Consider the following 23,819-nt stretch of genomic DNA (forward strand, 5'->3'; position numbering starts at 1 on the left):
GACATTTCTGCTAGTCAATTCTCTTAGGCTAACAATCACTGGCTCATGCATCTTCGAGACAAAGTACAAAGTTGTCTGGGAAAGGTCAACTGTCTCCTCCAAGCAAATCTGTGCTTATTTCTTCCTGGTAACAAATCTGAAGAACCAAAACTGCAAGGTCCTGGGCCGTGATGTACATTGACACAGGCTGAGCCTTATGCAAGAGTCATCTTTTGGTAACAATTTATATGTCCACAATTGTACTTCTCCTTGAGTGTTTTTCCAGTGCCAAGGCCTGGGTTATTAGTATTTACAGGATTACAATCGATTTGCACAATGCCAAACTAATTTAATTTACAAATTATGCTCTCAGAAGAGATTCATCTATGCCCCAGCTACAGTGACTTTTGATTTTAGCCAGCTGCCAAAATATGACAGCTGGAAAGTGGAGAGAAGAGAATGTATTCATAGCTGACAGAAGTGGTTATTTAATAAGCATTCAGCGGCAGTTTTCACAGCTTAGTACGCTGACAGACATGTCCTAGCAAGTCTGGCTTCAGCACTTCTAGCCTGCACTGTCCCCAGGTATCTGCCACCACTGTGCCAGCAGATCCAGCTCCTGTGGCCAAGCCTGTTGGGCTGAGAGAACCTCTGCTGCACCAGTCCCACCTACTATCCCTGCTTAGGGCTCTGATGGAGGAAGAACATCTGTGGAGTTAGCTGTAAGCTCCATGACAAAAACGCAAGCACAGGTTTTCTCCCGCCAACCTTCTTCAGCCAGTGAGTAGCACTGATGGGTATGGGCCAGTTCACATCCAAGAAGACTATTTGGTACTACATAAGCTTATTCCCACTTTTGAGACTGCCACTACTTGGGGAGGGGTGCCTTCCTCACACCTCTCAGCGTTAAAAGAAGATTTAAAGAAGACAGGAGCTCAGGCAGCCAGGTGGGATGCAAGGCTCTCCAACAATTACTGCTTCCTCTGCAAGGCTGTTTGTGGCCCCTGATGACTATTTACATTGCACCTGATCAAGTCACCACTCCAACAGTCCCCCACAAAGAACTAGTGCAGCATCCCCCAAGGGTTAAATATATCCTGAATCTATACTTTGGGGGTAGCCTTTTCATTTCTAAACAATTGCTAGCATACTACCCAAAGAACACTCATTTGGTCTAGCTTCAAAACACTGATTTGATGGGCAGCTGCAGAAAGCCAACAGAAGAACTGTCTGAAATTCAACAAAGGCTTTTGCAGGGTCCATGCACCAGCACAGAGTGGGGGCTGATCTGCTGGAGAGCAGTTCTGTGGAGAAGGACCTGGGAATCATGGTGGACACCAAGCTGTCCGTGAGCCAGCAGGGTGCCCTGGGAACCAAGAGAGTCAAGTGGATCCTGAGCTAGGAAGAGCATGGACAGCAGGTCCAGGGGAGTGATCCTGCCCCTCTACTCAGTCCTGATGAGGCACATCTGGAGTGATCCTGCCCCTCTACTCAGTCCTGACGAGGCACATCTGGAGTGCTGTGTCCAGTTCTGGGCTCCTCAGGACAAGAGAGACAGGGAGCTCCTGGAGCAGATCCAGGGGAGGGTGACAAAGATGATCAAGGGACTGGAGCATCTCTCAAACCAGGAAAGGTTGAGGGAGCTGGGCCTGTTCAGCCCCAAGGAGAAATGATCAAGAGGGGACCTCACCAATGTCAGAAACTGATGCACAGAAATTCCACATGAATGTGAGGAACTCCCCTACTGTGGGGGTAACCAAGCACCCAAGAACCATCTGAACCCCAGGGAAGCTGGACCAGCTGACACACTGCAGTCCTTTCCAATCTGACCCATTCTGTGATTCTATGAATTTATCAAGAGGTCTTTGATGTTTAAAGCTTTACAAGGCTTCCATTTCCCTATCAGCCTAATAAAAGCAAGCCCAATCCTACTTCCACAAACCCTGTGGTTTGTAAATCTCCCCTGACTTTTTGTTTGCTTTTGTCCCTCCTTTTAAAGGCATTAGGCAAGGAAAATTAGAACAGCACAGAAGGTATTGCTCAGATAGACATGCAAATTGTAGACAAACAGTCCCATGAACCTGTCACCCCATGTCTTCCACAATGTAATGCAAAGTCTAGAACCACAAAGAGGTAGAAAACACTGGACTCAAAACTACACCTGGCTTGTCATGTATAAGATACACATTAAACAGAAAAATCTTTAATAGCAGATGCACTGTAAACTTTGAGATTGAGCTCCTCTGCTTGGGAGAGGGAGCTTTTGCGCAGCAAAGCTGCTTTTGTTTTTCAAGGGTTCTGAACAAAATGTTCTATAGCTAGAGTTTCCACCAAAGTGATACAATCTTTTTAATAATAAAAATACACCTTTGTGTGTGCAATTTTGGTATTTACAACATTTTGTCTTAGCTCTATAGAATTTCTTTTAAAAAACCTCAAATGACATTGCTACCAATACAGCATCACACTTAGAGACACTTGGGATCATTTTCTCCACAGTCTGAATAAATTGAGGGTGCAATAATAACTAAACATAATCCAATTACATTCATAAATACAAAAGCTAAATAAACTGGGACCTTTACCCTCCTGAAATTGATGCATTCTACGTTAATCCAGGCATAGCATCTAAATCACTAGTCAGGTCTTCAAAAGACCTATGAAATAATTAGCACAAAATAAAATTTTCTGTTGCCTTCCCAGGGCAAGTACTTCACATCGTTTTATTACTTGTCAGGGAAAAAACTAGATACTGAGTTAGATCATTCCTTAATATAGCCCAGGATAAGTCAAACTTCTTTCATATCCAGTTAACATGCAAACCATTTGACCTTTCCAACAGGACTACTAGAGACCTGGCAAGATCTACTTTTTAGCCTATGGGACTTGACACAAGGCATTACATTTTACTTCAGGGCTTTGCTACAGGCACAGCTGACAGCAGTTGCAAGAGTTCATTCGTTCAAATACTTTCAACTATCTCTTACATCTACTAAGCTTAACTGTTTAAGCTGAAGTTTCAAATGAAAAAGCAACTCAAAATGAGAAAAAAAACTGCAATACTACTCCATAGTGGTAAAATATTATGGACTATTCCACTTGAAATTTTCTGGTCTGCAAGCCTCTGTGCTCTGTGGCTACTTACTCAGTAGTTTTGGTGTAAAATACAGTTTTTAGTGCACCGCTTATATATCTGCTTTAAGGGTGTGTATCATGGTAAGATCATCAGCTTAGTGCAAGTCATTTTGTCCCCATACTACCCTCTACTCGGGATAGCATACCCAAGCAGCTACACAAAACTGCACTGGTGTCTTGAAGTGACAAAAGATGAAAAGCCACTGCGTGTGGGACACCACCCGAGTAACTGACAGGGTTGAAAGGTGAGCAATGAAAGAAGCAAACAAATGGGAAAAGGGAGGCAACCCTTATCTGCTCTTCTAAGAAAAGACAGTACCTCCCTCTGCAAATTCAGCTTGAGGACCTCACATAGCAAGGGAACCTGAAGAGGTATTTCTGTCATATTTTCACTGCTGTCATTGCCCTGAAGACTTGAATTATTCAAACTCATGGAGCACTGGCCTTAGCAGTGGCCTCCACCCCTCCTGTCTCTATTCTTAACAGCCACCTGTAGAAACTAACTCGACAGAACAATGGGCTGAGGCGTGAATGAGGTTCAACAAGGAGAAGTTCCTGTGCTTGGGTCACAACAACCCCACCAAGTGAGACAGACTTGGGGCAGAGTGGCTGGAAAATAGGCTGGTGGAAAAGCACCTGGAGGTGCTGGGTGACAGCAGCTGAACAAGAGCCAGTGTGTGCCAGGAAGGCTAATGGCATCCTGGCCTGTGTCAAAAACAGCGTGGCCAGCAGGACCAAGGAAGGGATTGTACCCCTGCACTCATGACTGGTGGGGACACGCCTTGAATCCTGCACCCAGTTTTGGGCCCCTCATTACAAGAAAGAGACACAGGTGCCGGAGAGTGTCCAGAAAAGGGCAAGGGAGCTGATGAAGGGTCTGGAGCACAGGTCTCATGGGGAGCAGCGGGGGAGCCAGGGGTGTTTAACCTGGAGGAAAGGAAGCCCAGGGGGACCTTATTGCTCTCTACAGGAACCTGAAAGGAGGCTGTAGTAAGGTGAGAGTCGGCTTCTCCCAACAAACAAGGACAAGAGGAAACAGCCTCAGGTTGTCCCAAGGGAGGTTTACATCAGATATATAGAAAATTCTTCACCAAAGGGGTTATTAAAGCATTGGAACAGGCTGCCCAAGAAAGTGGTTAAGAAAGTGGTTGACTCACCATCCCTGGAAACATTGAAAAGATCTGTAGATGTGGCACTTCAGGACATGGTTTAGTAGTGGACTTGGCATTGCTGAGTTAGTGGTTGGACTCGACGATCTTATAGGAGTTTTCCAACCTAAATTATTCAATGATTCTATTCCTCATATTTGTTCAAACTAACCTCAGCCTCAATTTTCATTTTTTATGACCACTGGCAGGAAGAATATCACCTTTCCCATATTTCCACTGCCTTAGGCATATGAGAAACAGTTTTCTCTCACACTTTCCCTTATATTGGTAACATATGAAATCTATTCTTAAAAAGTCAAAACAAATAATAATTAAAAAGAAAAAAAGGCAACAATGTTATCTCCTGGCTCCATACCAAAGCCAAACAAACAAACCTTTCAACACCATGTCTCTTCTCACAATGCCTTTTGATAGCCATCGGCCAATGAATAATGAGAAAAACAGTTACACTAAAAATAGCATCTCCAAATGGGGGGGAAGTCGACAGAAGCTGTCAGGCCTCCAGGGCGAGATACTTGCAAAGAAAACATGCCTAATATTTTGCAGTTACTATTCAATAAGTGCTCCTGTCTTTTGGCCTCTGGAAGGACTGCCAATTTTGCATCTGCTCTGAACATCTAATCAGAGTTTATTTTTTCACTACATCTATCTTTGAGAAGTAGACACTGCAAACAAACACTTTAGTTTTTCCATCATGAAATATTTAGCTTATATTCCTCATACTGTAACTAAACCATCACTTATAAGGGAAAAAAGAAGAACCAGCATTTTTTAATGTAAAAAGAATGTGCTCACACATAACATCAGACATCCCTCAGCTACAAACTCTTTGGTTCTTTTTTCTCCCAGTACAGCCAGCTTCACCTTTGGTGGAATGACATCAGCAGAGGAACTGGTTTTTTTTAAATTTTCCTCCTACTCAGTCTGAAGAGGCTGTCTAACCAATAAGGTCACAAACAGAACAAGATGCAGACACTTTTCTTACGCCTCTTCTCCCCCACGCCCTCCCTTCTTCCCAAGCCCACACACCAGTGCCGGTCTGTCACTCTTTAAACCACACTGCAGAATAGACAAGGGAAGGAACACAAATGGTCAGAGGAAACAGCCCTTTTCCCAATTTCCAGCACAAAGATGTTAAACCATAGTGAGACAAGAGGCAGTCAGGAAATTATATCCATACCAATGGATCTCTCTTTCCGTCTTTAGGTTAAGCTGAGAATCTCTGCAAAGACAGTTGCTTGCAACTCCATCAACTCTGAAGCACTAGCCAGCATTCTTAGGACCTTCTCAACACTTGCTCATATGAAACCACTTGTGCAGCTGGGAACTTCGTAATTATCCAAAGGAAAACCTCTGCTCCTTCAGGACTTGGTACACAGAGGATGTAGACTTTGGCACTGGTAGCTCATTTGTCATTGTCAGTATATTTTTCAGTAAACCACATCTTGTAAACAACATTAAACTGAACAGTATATTTTTCAGTAAACCACATCTTGTAAACAACATTAAACTGAACAGAATAACACTTCTTGCTTGGTATCTTGGCAAATCCCATTCACTTCATAAGTACTGATAGCTGCTGTCAAACACAGCATTTGCTGCCCCAGGAGCAGCATCAGCAGGCACAGGCTATGATGTCTGACAGCATCTCTGACCTGTGCCAGGAAGTTACAGAATTACAGAAAGACTGGGATAAGAAGGGATGTCTGGAGAGCATCTGGTTCAACCCTGCTGCTAAAGCAGGCCAACTTGTGACAGCCAGCAGAGGACTGTGTCCAGGTGGGTTTTGAGTATCTCCAGAGAAGGAGACTTCACAGCCTGTCTCATCAGCCTATTCCAGTACTCTGCCACCCTTAAAATAAAGAAGTTTTTCCTCTCATTGAGATGGAGCTTCCTGTGTTTCAGTTTGTGTCTGTTGTCCCTTGTTCTGGGCACAGGCGATGTCTTCTCCAGGTTCAACTCCCTTGGACTTCCCTCAGAAAGTGATGCTACAGTTGCCTACTCATCTTCACAGCCCTTTGTTGGCACCCCCCCAACATTTACTTGTCTTTCTTGTACTGAGGAGCCCAGAACTGGGCACAGCGCTCCAGATGCAGCCTTGCCAGGTATCAGTACCACATTGCTCTTCCTAACACACCCCAGGACACCACTGGCCTTTCTGGCCATCAAGACACACTGCTGGCTCACGGAGTTTGCTGTCCTCCAGGACCTTCTTGGCAGAGCTGCTCTCCAGCAGATCAGCCCCCAGCCTGTGCTGGTGCACGGAGTTGTTCTTCCCCAGGGGCAGGACCCTGTATCAGTGCTCTGTTGAACTTCATTATGTTCCTCTCTGCCCAATGCTCCAGCCTGACCAGATGGCACTGAATGGCAGCACAGCCTACTGCTGTGCCAGCCACTCTTCCCAGTTTTCTACCACCAGCAAGCTTGCTGAGGGCACACTCCATCCCTTCATCCAGGTCACTGATGAGTAAGTTGAACAGGACTGGACCCAGGATTGACTCCTGGGGAACACCACCGGCTGCAGGCCTCCAATTAGACTCCGTGCCACTGATCACAGCCCCGAGCTCTGCCATTCAGCCAGCTCCCAATGCAGCTCAGCTGCAGCAGTGGAATGCATCTTCAGCTGCATTTTGTGCAAACCATCACAACTCAGTAACAAACCAACCCAGCACACCAATGCTAGCAGCTGCCAGCTAGGGTTTAGTTAGGAGCTCTCAGCAGCTTCCAGGATGAAGCATAAAGTTACTGACACAATTATCACTGGCCAGGCCAGCAGTTCTAATGTTTCTCTCCTATTCACATACCTGCTTGAAAGACTATTTCCCCAGCCCTACACTGAAATAACTTATTTCACGCTTCCACAAAACTTGATTTTACTGGAAATGACACATACAGCTTCATAAAATAATTCACACAAACACAAGGGCAAGAGGCTCAGCCAGACTCTAGTCAGCCAAAGCTGACATGTTCCAGGTCCACTCAAAACATTTTCCTTTATTGTCTTCTCACTGTTTTCATACATATTAATGACCTCCCAATACCAGCATAAAGAACATCAGGATGCTCATGTGAGCTGAATACTGAGCAGCTGAAGTGCTGTACTTGCACATTCCCCATTTCATCCTAAGGTGGGCTGCTCTCCCACCTACTCCTTGAGTGTACTTTTTGCCAACAGACTTATTATCATGAGTACTTTGTCACCTATAAGCTTGCAACTTCAAGACAAAAACATCCTTGAAACAGCTGAAATAATGAAAACTGAGAAAACAGCAAAATCAAGTGGTTATTTCTGAGGCAGGAGTGGTGTTTGTTTGTTTTGGGTATTTTGAAGAAGAAAAGTGATCAGTGAAGCAGAAAGAAGCTGTGGGAAACACACTGAAAGAAGCTGCAGTAGAAAAACAGAGCTTTCACTCAGGTCAAGCATTTCAACACGACTGCATTCCATTTATTTCCTACAGCAAGAGAAAAACAAACAGCAAAACATCTTCTGAAAGACAATAGCTAAACTTCTCACCAGGATTCAACAAGAAAGTAACTTAAATATAGGAAAACATCTGATGTATTTGCATTAGGTGGGAGGGTATATATGGCCTACAGACTATATTAATCTTTAAACTACAGCTTTGCTTGAGTATTTCCTTGTTTCTAGTTATAAATATTGCCATAAAACAGAGAGAAGTACCTTTTAGAGACTACATCACAAAAATTTTGATAAGCTACTAACATGTCAAGCACACATTTGGAACAAGTATCCAAACGTCTCACAGGTCATCCCAAAATAACGAATACACCATCAATACCAAGCACCATTTATTTCAATCTGCAGAGGACAGCAGTTTTGACAGTTCTAATGTTAGTCATGATTACTGAGATTATTCTAGCTTTGTTAAAGAAGCATGGGGAACTAATCAACTTGCCAAAAAGTAAAGCAAATATAATATTAATTAAAAGTAGAAAGAAGCATAGATAGTTTTAAAAGCTACTGTGTTGCACTTAAATAACATAGATGTTGTAGATATAACCTCAAATTCTGTTAATATGGACTTTTAGCATGCCCGAGAGCCACTTCATGAATCCTACCTAGCAATCAATACACTGGAGTACTTTATTTCCAAAAATGCATTTGGTTCCTTCTATTGAATGAGAATAAACTCCTGAGCAAACAAATCTTGTTCTCATCTCCTCTAGCTTTCCTTCTTTTTTTTATTTTTGCATCATAGGTCTTGAAGGAATAAGGACAAGTTGTTCTTCTTTAATTAACGTAAACCACCATGAAGAAACAGTCAGAACAGCAACTCAGAATAATCTAAGTTTGCACACCTGGGCTCTAGTAATTTCTGCATTCATCACTGCAGGCCAGCTGCTCACAGTTGGCAATCTCTCGTTACACAAATGCCACCTCAGAATTCACTACCTGGAAGCCCCACAGTACACTTACATGTGGTAGCCTGAGCCACTGTAACACTTGGCTGTTCATAAACCTCAACCCACCCTTTATCCCTTTTTACTTTCAGAGCAGCTTCCTTCCCAGGGGCCCTTGCTTCATGGGAACCACACCGCCCATCACACTCCCACCGCCCGCAGCAGCTTCCCGGTGCTGAATTCCTGACCTGGGCAGGGGCACTCTGCAGGGCTCGCACAAGAGCCTTCACCAGGCACGGAGGGGGACTGGGAAAAGCCACCCTGGTGAAGTCCAGCCAGATACAAGTTCACAAAACAAGTGGCACATGCATTTGCGCTCCATGGACATGTATACATGTCATGTATGTACTCATAACTGTGTGCATATATGGAATATACTTACACTGCCATATGCAATAGCCATCACATCACAGCAAGCCCAGCATCACATTTATTGCTTCCCATGAAATGTGTACAGCTGTATAATTAAACATAGCAACTTTACAGCACTCAGCTATATCAAGTGACTGGCATTACCCTGCAATAACTGTTGCTATTGGTTAAGAAGTTCTGACTAGTCTGCAATACACTAATTTATCAAAAGTCAAATGCTACCCCTGAACTAATGTTAATCTTAGCTGACCATAAGAATTTCACCTGAAGGACACAAAACAGGCTCATTTTACCCTTCAGAGGCAACAAGGAATACGCTCATTTAAACTGAATCCTGTTCAAACTCAAGTGACTTACAAAAAACTTTCTTCAAGGAACTGTGAGATCTTAATTTGTTCAAATCATTAGTGAAGAGATTAACTTTTCAGATAAACATCTTTAGAAACCAGTGCATTCTCTGTGTTTCATAAACTACACTTTAGTTAAATCTAATTTCAAGGAGTTTAATCTAAAGTAGGAAATTAGCCCTCAGCAGCCCAGCATTCATCTTCAGCATCTAGAGGACAAATAAAATACCAAAGAGTCCTCCTTGCCAAGGAACATAATTATGCTGTCTCATTACTGTTTTGCTGAAATAATTTAATTAGCAGCCTTCAGATACAGGAAGGAATTTATGCTGCATCAGGAAAAGAATGGTTTGGGGGGGTGAATTGTACACAGTGTCCTAGCATACCAGGAACATGGGTGTTGAATTCTTCCAGTAAAAACCATCGGGCCAAAGCTGGATTGGCATACCAGAACTAAGCCTTTTTTTTTTTTTTTTTGATCCAAAGGAGGGGAGGAGAATAAAAAAAAAGGCACCAGGCAGTCTAATACTTGCATACTTTTAACTGCAAGTAGAAAGACATAGCGCAGGAGCGGTGCTGAGGTGAAGTGGAGATTGTGCACAAATTAAAGCTCCAAAACCACACCAGACCCTGTCTTTCACTATGTTCTGTTCTTGTGGGCACTGACATTTGTCATTAGGGGATCCCATAACTGAGGCTTTTATAGGTAGCTCTTGAGGCCAATTCCTCCAGGCTACTCTGTGCGACAGCGAATTTGATTCCTGCAATAAAGTTGTAGTCTAGGCTAATTCCAACATATGTTTCCTCTTTTAGATGGGAAGCCTGCTTACAGGCAGGCAGAACTGCACTCTAGATCTCCAGGATAACAGAGGCCTGTACAAAAATGTATTACCCTTTCCCAAAGCTGGTTGTTTCACATGGCTGACTGCCTGTAGTGCTTAACTGCTCGTCAGTATCACACACAGGACCCTGTGCAGGCAAGCTCCTATGCCTTTGTAAACCCTTTTCATGAAAGCTCTTCTACCACCAAATCAGTAGAGTTCCATCCACATCCCCACTTCATATTTCTCAATTGTGTAAAAGTAACCAGCTACTGAACAAGAAACTGAATTACAGTTCAGCTTTAAAGTCCCTGCAATCCAAGAATAAACTGCCTTTCAACCCCTTATGTCTCAGATATTAACTGTCCTAATCAGTACCCAGGCATTTCTACAGCTCTCCAGTCTATTTAAACCATATAAAAAGAATTTTTCAGAGCCAAACTGTACTTTAATTTCACCAGCATAATCCACCAGTGGATAAGATAAGCCAAGACTAAAGGAACTGGAAGGGTTTGAAACACTAGTTAAGATTAGCTAAAAATATCACCATGATGCATAAACCCAAATAGAAACCCGCTCCATCTCCCAGGGCAGTATCAATTCTGCCATCCCAACAGGTGTAAAAAATAATTCAACTTTGTCACTAAACTCCACGAAAATGCAGAAGGGAGTGGAGAGCTGTTGACAGAGGAGGGGACATTTGTATATAAATGATTCCACCTGGCAAATCAGATTTAGAGGTGTCAGGGTATTGAGCCATCAAAAGCCATTCCCTTCACCCAGAGATTTCCAGTGATCCTAGAAATTCAATACTGCAAAGTTTGTCCCTGTATTTTATGTGCAAAGTGCTTCAGCCATCTGCAAAAGGCTTTGAAATTTAGCCCACACTGCAAGACAAGCCTTCCTGAAAACACAGTTTTGAAGTAGGAAACTAGTTAGACGGTGCTGGGTACAAAGATCGTATTTGTTTTGACTTAGTTCCTCAAATCCTTTGAATACCAGTTCAGAGCACATACTCTATAAAACACTCATGAGAAACTGGCACGCTCACTCGGGCACATATTGATGAACTGCTATTTACAACTACTGTCATTTAAGTACTTTTTTATTACAAATGGTAGGATTTGTAATAACAGACACCACAAGATCCTCAAGCAGCTAAGAGATGCTGAATAAACAAGTGTAACACGAGTGATTTTCCCCCACTGCTTCCCATTTGAAATGCACAGGCTCAGCCCAGCAAAGTAAATTGCTTGTTTCCTGTCAGCCTTCAACCTCTGCATCTCTATTTTCTGGATGGGAACAGGGAAGGGAATTCGAGGGTAATTTCTTTTGTTATTTGAATAAACAAATGCAGATAAAACAACCATTTCAAATTAACAAGTCCTTCCTAAGCTAGTTTTCTTGGAGCCTTTACACAATAAAGATTTATTTTCCCCTGTCTATCCCTCACTCCCCGACCCCCAACAGCCCTTGGTGCCAGAGGGCAAGCTGAGCCCCAGTGCCTATAATTAATGGCTTTGTCTGAAGGTTGTGAGTCGGCCACAGCATAACAGATACCCACATGCAGCAAAAGAAGCAAATGCACTTACTCGAGAGATAGACAGAGGCACATTGAAATCCTTGCCCCCTTGAAGCCTGAAACCCCAGGGAGCCGGCCCGACCAAAGACACGCTGTAGTTGCTCATGATGTTTAGTATTCACCGACCAAATCCAAAGAACTGATGCCTGCAGAAGAGGATTAGAGTTTTAATTTAAAGATGACAAAAACAAAAGGCACTGTCTTCGATTTTGAAAAACTTCTTTCTTTGGCTGTATTCCCCTGCCCCCAAAACAGCCAAAAACCCCACACCAGGTCTGTCATGACTTGTGCTTTTATTCCCCCTATGTTGTTTCCCTCCATAGCTTAGGAAGAAACAAAACTTTGAGAACTGCCGCTGCCGAAACGTTTGACAACTACTTTTCACTAACAAAACACTGTGTGGGGCAGGGGTGGTAAAACCGTCCAGCATTAAAGCTCAGCTTAAAAAAAGTCAATATTAAGAAAAGCATGAATTGATAGCGTCCCTTAAACCGAAGTATGGAAGACATTAGCACTACTAGCACATTCATTTCTAACAAAATTAGTATCATATGCTGCCCTGTCATCAGCTCAAAGCTTATTTCTAAACACAACAACGCCAAAAACATCACAACTTTGCAGTTAGTCAGACAGAAATAAAATCCCTGTGACTTTCTTATTTTTATAGCATAGCTTCATAGTGGCAGAACGATGTCACAGATGAGACAGGTATTAAAACCAACCCTCAAAATGAAAGCCGTGAACTGAAGCAAAATATCCACAGTCACGGTTCAATGCTGAGGAAGCAAAACCCAAGCATCTCCCCCTCCACAAACGCGGCTAACAAATTACCTTTAAAAGGCAACTGAGATATTTAAGCGCTGTTCAGCGTCAAAGATAAGGGCTTCAGCTCCACCTCAGATAAGTAATGTTACAATGACATCTTAGGTAGTGGATGCCGGCTATTTTTGTATAGCTGAAGCCCGGCAGGAGCACACCAGGGCAGGCTGGTGTAAGACTACACCGGGGCACAGCCAGATTCCATACTCATATAGGGACATTTAAGGTGGACCTTCAGCCAGGCAGCAGCAGGCGGCTGCAAACCCCACCAAACTCTGAAAAGCCCGTGTTTAGCTGTTCCTACACTGCAGGGGCCACGTTAGTTTCTCAGAGGCGGTGGATTTTTCCAAATGCAGCCCACCCACCAGGAGCATGAGAGCAGGGCTGTCGCACAGGCCCCATGGATGCAAGGATGTCACCCCCCAAGAGATCATCCACAACGCGCGTTTTTGGGTTCACCTCCCAAGGCAGCACAGATCCACTCAGACTTTTTTTTATTCACACTGACAAAAGTTACTCTGGTTACTCAGGTAACCAGAGGACAGCTACTGACATTAGACAGTACTATATATATATATATATATATATATATACACTAGGAAGCAGAATTCGGAGCTTGTACCAGAGGTGCCAGGGTAACCGGGCCATTCCCAAGCCACCACTGCCTGCTGGCATCCAGCAAAGGGGCAGCTCTGACCCCCGGCGCTGACTCAACCCACCCTTAAAAACCTCGACAAGGACCAGTGAACAGAAGGGGAAGCACACAAGATTGAGCTCTCCTGAGGCTAAAGAGGAAGAAAAGTACCCGCCAAGTTCGAGCTAGGATTCTTAGGAGGCTTGCTCAACACTAAAGCGAGAACTAAGCTGTTTAATTGCCCGGCGCACAGAATTCCTTTTAGAAGAGGATCTGAATTAGTTACAGATTTCTTTCTGCATAAAAATACACGTTCGGTTCACTCCCGCTAAATGAAACCCACTGAGACTGCAAAAAAGCAAGACACATCGACTGACCAGCATACAGTGCAGTTGTTTCACACAGGTGAGCAGGCTCTACCTGGCAATTAAAACTAAAGCACCTGTGTAGCTTTTTTTTTTTTTTTTTAACTGAGCATCAACTAGTTACAGTTACAGACCCAGGAAAAAAAAATTAATTCTGTTAGGAATTGATACCACTCTTTTTCATTTGTAGCAACTAGAAATAGGAGGGAAGAAACTGCGCTCTGAAATACCGTGCATCACACTCAGCATCACTCATCTTTCCTTTCTCACCCCCTTAATTCTGGTATATCTGCATCTCTAACCCAACAGATACACCAGGAAGGAACGGCAAACAAAGAAGACCCGCTCCAAGTTTCATTAAACAAATCACTTAAAATGTGCCGGGGCAACAGCTAAAGGGAAACACCGCGAACCACCAACTTCGCTTCACTTGCGGAGCACTGTGCAAACAAACCAGCTAAGGGTGAAACTGTGCAACTTTCCTGTAAATGATCAAACGCTCGGCGCGTCTGGCAGGGGGAATTTCAAATGCCCGGCCGAACGCCGGCCCGGGCTCGGAGCCGCCGGTCCCGCAGCACCAGCGGGGCCCTCTTGCCCTGGGGCGGCCGTGCCGGAGGGACGGCACAAACCCCCGAACACCCAGCAGCCCGCTCTGCCCACCTCCCCGGGACGAGGAGCCCCACGGGCAGCACAGGCTGGGAACCAGAACTCCCTCCAGGAGCGCTCAGTCTCGGCTCCAGGCGCTCGCACAGCCCCAGCCGCTCCAGAGGCAGCCGGCGTGCAGCCCCGCGGGAGCCCCAAAGCCGGTGGAGCGGGGCACACGGGGCAGCGGGGCACACGGGGCAGCGGGGCACACCGGCGCCCTGTGCCCGAGCAGCCCTTCGGGCACAGCAGCGCCCGGCTGAGGGCGAGGAGCCCCGCAGGTGTTCCGCTCCCCGGGCTCCCGGAGGCGCTGCCCTGGGGCCGGGCCGGGCCGCGCCCCCGCCGCACCCCGGCACCCCGGCCGGGCGCTCGGCCACCACGGCAAGCTGCGCGCCCTGCTTTCAGAAGTTAAATGAAACGAAAATAAGCACCGAGGACTTTACAAACGGCGCCCAGCCGACCGACTTTTTGCCTGATTTCCCCCCCCTGGTTATTTTCCATTCGCTTTCTGCCGCCCCGGCACTCACCCGGCGGTGCGGCACAGCGCGGAGAGGCGAGGACAGCGCAGCGCGTCTGCGAGGCGGCACCGCCGTCCCCCCGCTCTTGTTTTCACTTCCGTCTGCCGCCGCTCCTCCCCTGGCCCGGCCCGGCCCAGCCCTGCCCGGCCCGGCCGCAGCGGGACGGGGCTGCGGAGCGGGGCAGGGGCCGGGAAGCCCGCGCGGTTTGGGTTGTTTTGGTTGGTTTTGAACAGGGGAGCTTCCTTTCGCCCCGCTGTAGTTTACGCACACGCAGCTGCGGGCGCACCTGCGAGGCGCAAGGGGCCGCTCCCCGTGTGCCCGTCCTGAGGGAAGCGCTGCGGAGCCGGGCAGGGAGGGGGGGAAGCAGCTCAGCCTGAAGCGGAGCAGGAGAGCCTGCGGAAAGAGGGAGTTTGGCTGATTTAATGTGAGGAATGACAGGGATGTACTCGCCCCCTGAGGACATCAAAGTGGGGGAACCGCGGCGAGGCAGAAGAGCTGTTGGAGCTGACAGAAGGCTGGCGCAAGAACAAACAGGTATAGAGTAGCCATGCATAAGATCAGCTCCGAAATTGGACGGGATCCGCCAGAAATCAAGGTCTCTGGCACAGCCTCGCTGTAGGAGTGGGTCCATTAAATGAACCAGGTTCTAAGGTGATGCTCGACCGGATTGTTATAGGACTAATTCTTTAACACGAGGACTGTCCAACTGGGAATGCAGCTGGGAATCCGTGGAGCGGGGCAGGCTGGCTGGGACAGCAGTGCTGGGCCTGCCAGCGCCAGCCACGGCCACTGCCTTGGGAGAGGCAGGAATGGGGCGAAGATGATTTGGAGTCACAGTCAGCTGCACCTCACCTTGGTGAGCCTTGAGGCTCCTGCCAAACTTCACACGACAAGAAGTCATTGCAAGTAAAAATGGCTGTGAAAGAATTGTGCATCTAGTTGACTGTACCACTATCAGTTCGATTCAAAGAATTTCAGTACCCTTCTCAGACATGCATTTACTGTGGAGAAGGAGTGCTGAAGAAAGCTTTAAATTGTTATTTATCACCGTCCAACACAACACTCAGTCCTCCTAATGGACAGCCCTGCCTCACCCCTCTGACCCCAGAGCACTGTCCCTTGCTTTTACTGTCGCTTGAGCCTGATTTTGGCCCTGCTGTGCCCATTGCCCCCACAGGCTGCCCCAAACAGGAGCCCTTAGGCTGGAGCTGATGCTGGGTTAGAAGACCTGTGCCCCAACTGCCTGGGTGTGCATGAACCCGGGGCCTGTCCCATCCTCTGAGCCCTGGCTCAGTGAACCTTAACAAGGGGATTTATTTTAACAGTGTCCCACTGAGCTGTGTATCTTTAACTAGGACAAGTGCACCTCAAACAGCATCTCAAAAGGAAAGCATCTAAACCTCCCACTACTGTAGCCAAACCACTGTTTCAGAAATCTTCCTTCCTTAGTCTGCTCTTTTCCTATTAAGTCTCTCCAATCGGGCAAAACTAAAAATCCCTGTTACGCAAACGGACTCTCACATGATTTTAATTCATGGAGGTAAAAGTTACCCAACAGAGGGATTTTTCATTGTGTCACAAGGGCTCTAGGTCACACTCAAGCTGTTTTATTTATTAGAGTAGAAGAAGCTCCAGGATCCCATGCCCCGGTGTGACTCACATTGTATCTCCAGTGTCACCATGTCCCTGTGCTGCCTGCTCGGGTAGCAATCTGCTCTCAGCTCACCATGGCACACAGCCTGTGGTCCTGCTTGATTTTACACTTTGCCACGTTAGTGAAAAACATCCTTTTCCACTTCAGTTCTCCCAAAGCCCTCAGCTTTTCCTGTTGGAGAAGCAGCTTGCACATGCAGCATCTCAGGACAGTATTACATCAATTCATCACTACCGAAGAAGGACGTGCAGAGGGACTTCTGCTGCTTGGCGTTGCAGCAGGTTTCAGCCCCGGCAAGCCTCCCTGCAATCTGTTCCACACCCACCCATGGCAGCAAGGCCAGTGCCACTCCCAGCTCAGAGCTGGCTGTCTCATCCTTAGGTCCGTCATCACTTTTCCGTGGCGTGATCAGTTTGTAATAAATGAATCTGTTTTCCTTTGCCCCCAGACACAGGGCGCAGAAACAGAGGCAACTCATTAGCTCGAGATCGCTCCATTCTTGGTCGCTTTTCAAATATTCTCCTCTTTGAGACAAAGCTTTTCATTAAGATGAATAGCAAAATTAGAGATAGTAAGCCGAGCAAGAAACCTCAGCAGCAGCTAGAACTGTGGCCTGCCTGTTCTTCCTACCACCACCGGATTTTAGACAGAGCTTGCATTTTCCTCTCAGAACAAGGAAGGAAAGAGTCTGGAAATTAATTAAATGCAGTAGTCAGCTAGGAAGATACAGCCTGTGTCAGAATTACTCAGGTACTCAAGTCTCCTTTAAATGCTAATGAAGTGCCTTAGGTGCCTGGTAATGGGCACTGCAAAACTGACAGAGAATATCACCTGCGGTGGTGAAGGAGAGAAAGGCATTTGTAAATGGGAAAAGTAGCTCATAAATTATGAACAGATTAACAATGCACAGTCGAATCATTTTTAATAAAAACACCACTTAATGTAACATTACCTTTCTGTGTGCTAAAACACTGAACTACAAGCTGTGCTTTTACTGCACGGCTACTTTCACTTTTGCTTTCCTTCCAAAGGTAAAGCTAGTGTAAATATTTACATTCAGCGTATAACTGCTGTTCAGCACAAAGTAATCCTCTCTCTAATGAGGTTAATGTGAATATCATCTAGAGCATAAGAGCTTATTTCCAGTTCCAAGATAGCTCTGTGGCCAAAAAATACAAAAAATTAGATAATTTCTATGTGTTTCTGAGAAGCAGGGGCTGCTGTCAGCTTTTGACAGGGCAAGCTGTTACACGTTGGTCACAGCGAAGCCCAAACCACCTAGAACTGGTATCACAGAAAAACTTTTATTTTTCTGTTTGTTTGGTGTTTTGTTGTTTGTTTTGTTCTGTTTTTCTTTTCCTGTCCTGTTTTGGAAAGATAGCCTGTGCTGAATTGCATCCTCTCTCATGCATCCTGTCTACCACAATAAGTCCAGTTAGTCCAAAGACTTCTTTGCGTGGGAGGAGCCATGTGGTTGGGCAGAGTGGCTGGCAGGAGGTTCAGCATCCAGCCAATTCAACTTGGGACAGTTCTGTCAGCCAAAAAAACCCTCATGGTCAAGTTTTCTCTTACTTGTCACCTTTTTTCCTCACCTCTTAGAGCCCTGTTCTCCCCGCAGCTGTGCTGACCATCTTGCCACTTCCATGGTGGTGAAGATGGTCAGCCCATCATCAGCCCATTTTCTAAGGAGCATATTTTCTTGTGTTACTTCTGCTGGAGCTGTGTCTCTCTGACAGCAGTTTGCTCCCCATCTCGGTGATCAAGACAGCTTTTAAACCCGCCGTTTTCATCAGATTGAAAAGTTAACAGTGTTGGTGTTCCCACTCTAGCCATTGAAGCTCTTAATGTTATAAATGGATTTATTAGTATTTTTTATACCCTGATTTCTTTTTTTATTTTAGCTAATCAAGCCTTCTTTAGTTTTTATTTATTGGTGCTTTTCTTTGCAAAGAGAAATTAATATTTACTAATAAAACACTTTCTTATTTACAGTGTCTCTAAAATCTTGGTAAATTGCATAAACAGAGGAAATGTATTTTATTACTGGACTCCTTTGTAGTGACTGAGCAGACAGATTGGAGCCTGGTCAGTCCTAGTTCCAAGTTTTGTTCCCTCCTCCTCAGGTAAAAGAAGGACCACCTATGTGGATGCCACAGCCCATGCCACAGGTTAAACATTTCTACTTTGTGTGTCCAAACCAATGAAACAGCAACTAAACCTCTTCGTTCCGGGAAACACAATTAACCTTTTCAGAAGCTTAAGGTTATCTTCTTATCACATTAAACATGGCCCACTTTAGGGACTGAAATCAATCTGAAGCTTCTCAGAACGTCACAGCCTGAACCGCCTCACCCTCACAGCCCTGCTGTGAGGCATTAGCCTCGTTTTACAGATGGTCACCAGAGGCAATAAACATTTATACATGCAAGGAATCAACTGTCAAAGAATTGAAACCAGTTCTTCCAAATTCCTTTACCACTGCTAACAACTAACTACTGGATTACTCTACCCCAGGCTGACACAGCCGTTTCTGCTTCTTCAAATAGAGCAATTCGTGGGAAGAAAAAAGGAGGGAAAAAATTAGAGTTCATATTTACCATTTTTGACAGAGTTATGGGACTAATGCCTTCAATTACCCCTGTTCTTACCTCTTGAAGCAAACTGCCTTCCCTGATTTCCTTTTCCTTAATGGCAAGGAATGGTTAATGCAGAAACCTGTGGCTTGGTGTGGTTTAATTACAGTCCATCAGCTGTGCAGGGAGGGCTTGCTGAGTGATGTCTTTGAGCTATGTTTGAGATCCACCACGAGTACCGATTAAGCACAGTTTGGCAGGTAAACAGCCAAACTCTCAGAGTGATCCTTGCAGTTATTTATATTAATTAATGCCACGGGAGAGGAGGTGCAGCTTTGCCTGTAGTTTTGTGTGTGACAGATTGCCTTGTGAGGGAGGCAGCGGGGGCAAGCTGCAGCAGGAAGAGCCTGGCAGGGCGGGAGCAGCCTGGCACAGGGGTTTGGAGGGGGGGCACAGCAGAGAGCAGGCAGCTCCCCTGCTTTATTCCTAGCAGCACCACTCACTGACAAAAGCACAGGCTTTCTACAGGGTCTGTTCTGCTGCTCAGCCTGGGCACCCAGCAGATGCCCAGCTTTGGGGCTCCCCCACATCATCCTCAAGTCCAAGCCCTTCAGCCAGCTCACACAACTGAACTGGTACAAAAATGAACATAGGCCAAAGCAGTGACACCCCTCTGTATCAGCAGATCTACCAATACATTTGCAAGTGTTTGGAAGAAAACTAAGGGGGAAAAAATCAACTTATCTTTCCTGTTGGATTGACTTAGTTGCCCTGGATTTTATAACTGCTTAGGTAAAGCCATACAAAAATCTGTGCATACAGAGAAACCTCTCTAGGCCTCTGTAAGCACCTCTAGAGTTGTTTGGGGTTTTTTTCCCCAGAGAAATACAAAACAGGCATGAGAGCAGTAAGATCAGAGAACATGTTCGGGAGACCTTATTTTAACTGCTGCCCACATAATATTATATCAACTAATAGCTATTCCCACAGTAAATAAAATACAGGTAAACTTTACTGACAGAGGAGAACAGCAGGAAAAAACCAAAACAGCCACCAGAGAAGCTTGTGTTTATACATCTTAAGAATTTGGACCGAATTTGTACACACCAGTGTCATATTTATGTGTGAATTGTTTTGCGATGATTTATTTGTGAAAACATCAGTTCCTTGTTGACGTTGCAATGTTGGCTGCCACAAAGATCTGGGTGTCACTTCCAGAAGACTGAAACCTGCATTGTGCTGATATTTTTGGTCAAAATTCTGTGCATAAATCAAGACGAGCAGGAGGGACAAAAGGGACCACAGGTACACAGAAGCATTTCTCACTGTCAGAAACAGTTGTGCCCTCCTTGAGTGGATCCAGGAGCCATCAAGCCTGAGCCTTTTCCTCCTGAAATGCTACAGCATTTCTTCCCAAATGAATTTACATCTCAGAAGTGCTTGTGCTTTTCTGGTCCCAGCTGTTCCCATCGGAAGGCTGTTCTTGCCTCTGTTTGTTTTAATGGCCAGCAACCTGCATCTTATTTCCAGACTAAGTTTAGTCACATATGGGTTTAAATAGTTCTCCCTCACTGCTGTTTGACTCCTGGGTATTTTTAGAGGGAAACCATATCCCCTGTCAACCTTCATTTTTCCTGGGCTGAACAAGCCGAGGTTGCCTCGGCCTCCATTTGTAAGGAAAGACCGTGGCACTCCTGGTGATCTCAGTAGCCTTTCCTTACACCTGTTTGGATTTGTATTTTCCATGGGCATGAGACATCCAAATCATACGTAGTGCCCTAAGGACACCTTACTGATGTCATCTTCTGCCATGGATTTAGTGTTTCCACTGGAAACATCTTGACTGACTTGTCCCAGAATGGCATTTCCCTCTTCAAAGAAATCAAAATGGTGCTCCAAAGGTGTTGGAGAATTGCCCGGTTGATTATTTTTTTCCTATTTTTCTCCTATTTTCAGTTTACTGATAAATTGTAGCCATATATGAGCTTTTCTTATCCATGCTTCTGAATTCAATTCCATTACATTGTTCTTCCCATAAGATTTTTCAGATCTTCCTCCCTCCTGATAGGGCCTCCCAACTTCTGTCATCCACAGATGTCATTAGCAAACTTGCAGTCTTTGTGCCCAGTTTACTGTGAGAATGTTAAGCAGGAAAGCTTTCAAGACCTTTTAATTTATAACCATATATTTATATAATTATATACAAATATGTAAACAAACTCTGTAACTACCTTTCTGCATCATACTTCTTGTTGCTGTCTTCCCTGCTGCAGCCTTCCTGCTCACCTGGCAGGAAAATGAATGGCTTTGGCAGTGTAAGGATTGAAGCAGAACATCAGATGCTGTCCTGAAGCCCAGATGAATGAAATCTGACACATTGACTTTGTTTATAACCTCAGTGACAGGACAGCTGTGAGGTTACTCTGACACAGGCTGCCCTTGGCAAGAGGAAGAAGCTGTACTGGGAGGAAAGTGCAGAAGTGCTGTGAGCTCTGTCTGGAGAGATGTTCAGACCAGAGCCACAGGAGTCAAAGACTGCTAAGAGGGCTGAGCAGAGATGGAAACAGAGAGAGCCAGTATTAAATTACATTTCACGATGTCTTAGACGCAGAACATCATTGTGCTGATGTTTGCAAGGCAGCAGAAGCAGAGCACTTAGCGGTGTCACAGAGTCACAGACTAGTTTTGGTTGGAAGGGATCTTAAAAGGTCATCTAGTCCAGCCCTCCTGCAATGAACAGGGACATCTTCAACTAAATCAGGTTGCTAAGATCCCTGTTTGTTTCAAAACAGGATAGAGAACAAAAGACAGATGGAGAAACAGTATTTTAGAGTTTAAGGCTGTTAAAGCAAGGGTAAAATACTCTCTTAGACAATTTAAGGAAAGCGGAAAAGAAAGAAAAAACTGTTGTTGAAGTATTTCTCCTCCATGCTTCCTATGAGCAAGGCGGTCACCTAACCTGGATAAATCAAACCTATGGATAGGTCAGTTGGTCTCTGAGCTTATTTACTATACCCACATATGGAAAAACGTACCAGCCGCTTCCTGTAGAGGTCAGGCTATATATAAACAGCAAGTGAAGCAGGACCTGATGCAACTGGCTCTAGGAGCTGCCTGTCTACAGCGTCTGTGCCCCTGCAGGTGGGACACGGAGTCACATCAATCAATCCAGGGTTAAAGAGGAGCTGACAGTACTTTGGAGGAACATGAAGTGCCTGCAAGCTATTAGCTGGGCACACGTCTGCACTTTCCCTCTCTTTGCACAAGAACCACTCTCCAAAGCACAGTGAAACAATCCTCTCAAAGCTTTCACTCTAAAGAATACATGGGAGTGGCAGAACAATGACATCAATCCTTTTAGGCACGGTGTACCTGTTGAAATGCATGACACAGGTTGCACAGCAGTACCTGCAGAGTCTGTGCTAAGTGGCAGAAAAATATATTAGAGACTAGTTAAAGAAACAGCTTGAAAACAGCTTGAAGAGGAAACAGTGAAAATGAGAGGGAGAAGAGTGAAAAGTTCCAGCCACCACCTATTGCGTCTAAACTCACACTGTTTCTAAAAATACAAAAGCAGAAAGTGGGTAGGAAATGTTGATGCCAGAAAGCTTTCAGCAACTAAAGGGCCGTGCTGGTGCCCAGTGTAAGACTGAGCCTCCAGAGCTCCAGGATTCGATCTGACAGCCATGTCCTAATGCCACTGCTCAGCTCCACCTCAGCTTGACCAAAACTTCAAAGCCGATTAAAATCAAGTAGGAACTTTCTGTGGCTCTGGCTCCTGAGTTTAAAATTGGCACTGGGCTTTGTCTCGCATTTCGCCTCCTCCCCAGCCCTGTAGCTCGATACCCCTCGTTAGCCTGCTCGGGATGGTTTGTGTCCCTCTCGCTGGAGAGCATTTGTCACCAGGGACTGCTCCAGCCCCTGCTTACTTTGCCGAGAAGGAATTTTGGCAGCAATTAGCTGAAGTGAGTTTCGGGACCTTCAGCCTGTTTGTTTGACCTCTGGAAGGAGGTGGCTAATTCAAGGACAATGGAAGCTGTCGTGTTACCTGTTCCCAACATGAAATCAATCAGGGGAGAGCGGGAGTGAAGTCAGCCTTTCTGTTTTGATAAGAGGGTGTCCAAAGATGCCTGGAATGAGTGGAACTCCAGCAGCCACTGGGGCACAGGACCGCCTGGCCTGCTATTTATACACCTAGGGGCAGGGCTGGGGAACAAAGTGGTTCTTCTGCTCCTGTTTTTTTTTATTTGCCTGAAACTGAAGGGGAAGGGCACAGCTCGTGGCTTTCATCATCCAAAAGTATGCATGGGCAATTTTTTTATTTTTTCATTTATAGTGGGGAAAAATAGCGTTACCAGAATAGCCTTGTCTCATCTATCTCAGATATGTATTTACACAATATTCTATATAATATATATATCATATTTATCATCCTTAGTTGTCTACAGATTGTATAAACTTTCAAAAACAGAATCTCTCTAAAGACAACCTTTAGCAAAATGAAAATGAATCCAGTATCCCATGTGTAATAATGATGCACCTGGTCTGTGCTCCAGGTGCCAGCAAACAGAAGATGGCTTCCCTCAGGAAGTAGTTGCCTTAATGACACAGAGGGACAAGGATATCAAAGTAGGACAGCTGAGAGAGACATGAGTTCAAATTTTACATGGCAAAAGCCAAAGTAATGGCATTTTGTGGAGTTTAATTCACATGCAGAACTATGTTTGAAATTCAGTTATACACATATTTGTGCTAAGCCCCTTAGGAAGCAGATCCAGGTCATCCCA

The 23,819-nt window shown here is 45.2% G+C and overlaps 1 protein-coding gene across 12 annotated transcripts in view; it reads right to left on the reverse strand.

The window, feature by feature from the left end:
• The window catches only part of PDLIM5 (PDZ and LIM domain 5), a 139,364-nt gene that overhangs the window by 110,951 nt on the left and 4,594 nt on the right, over positions 1 to 23,819 (reverse strand). For 7 of the 12 annotated variants that reach the window (XM_063156596.1, XM_063156595.1, XM_063156594.1 and 4 more), the window contains exons 1-2: positions 14,815 to 14,924; positions 11,838 to 11,973 (exon numbers count right to left, since the gene is read on the reverse strand). In XM_063156596.1, coding sequence (XP_063012666.1) covers positions 11,838 to 11,933 — 96 coding nt within the window. In that variant the 5' untranslated portion in view covers positions 11,934 to 11,973; positions 14,815 to 14,924. The other 5 variants (XM_063156600.1, XM_063156599.1, XM_063156590.1 and 2 more) reach the window with 4 other exon arrangements.

This window comes from Melospiza melodia, chromosome 5, assembly GCF_035770615.1.
Source record: "Melospiza melodia melodia isolate bMelMel2 chromosome 5, bMelMel2.pri, whole genome shotgun sequence".
NCBI classification, from domain to species: Eukaryota; Metazoa; Chordata; class Aves; order Passeriformes; family Passerellidae; genus Melospiza; species Melospiza melodia.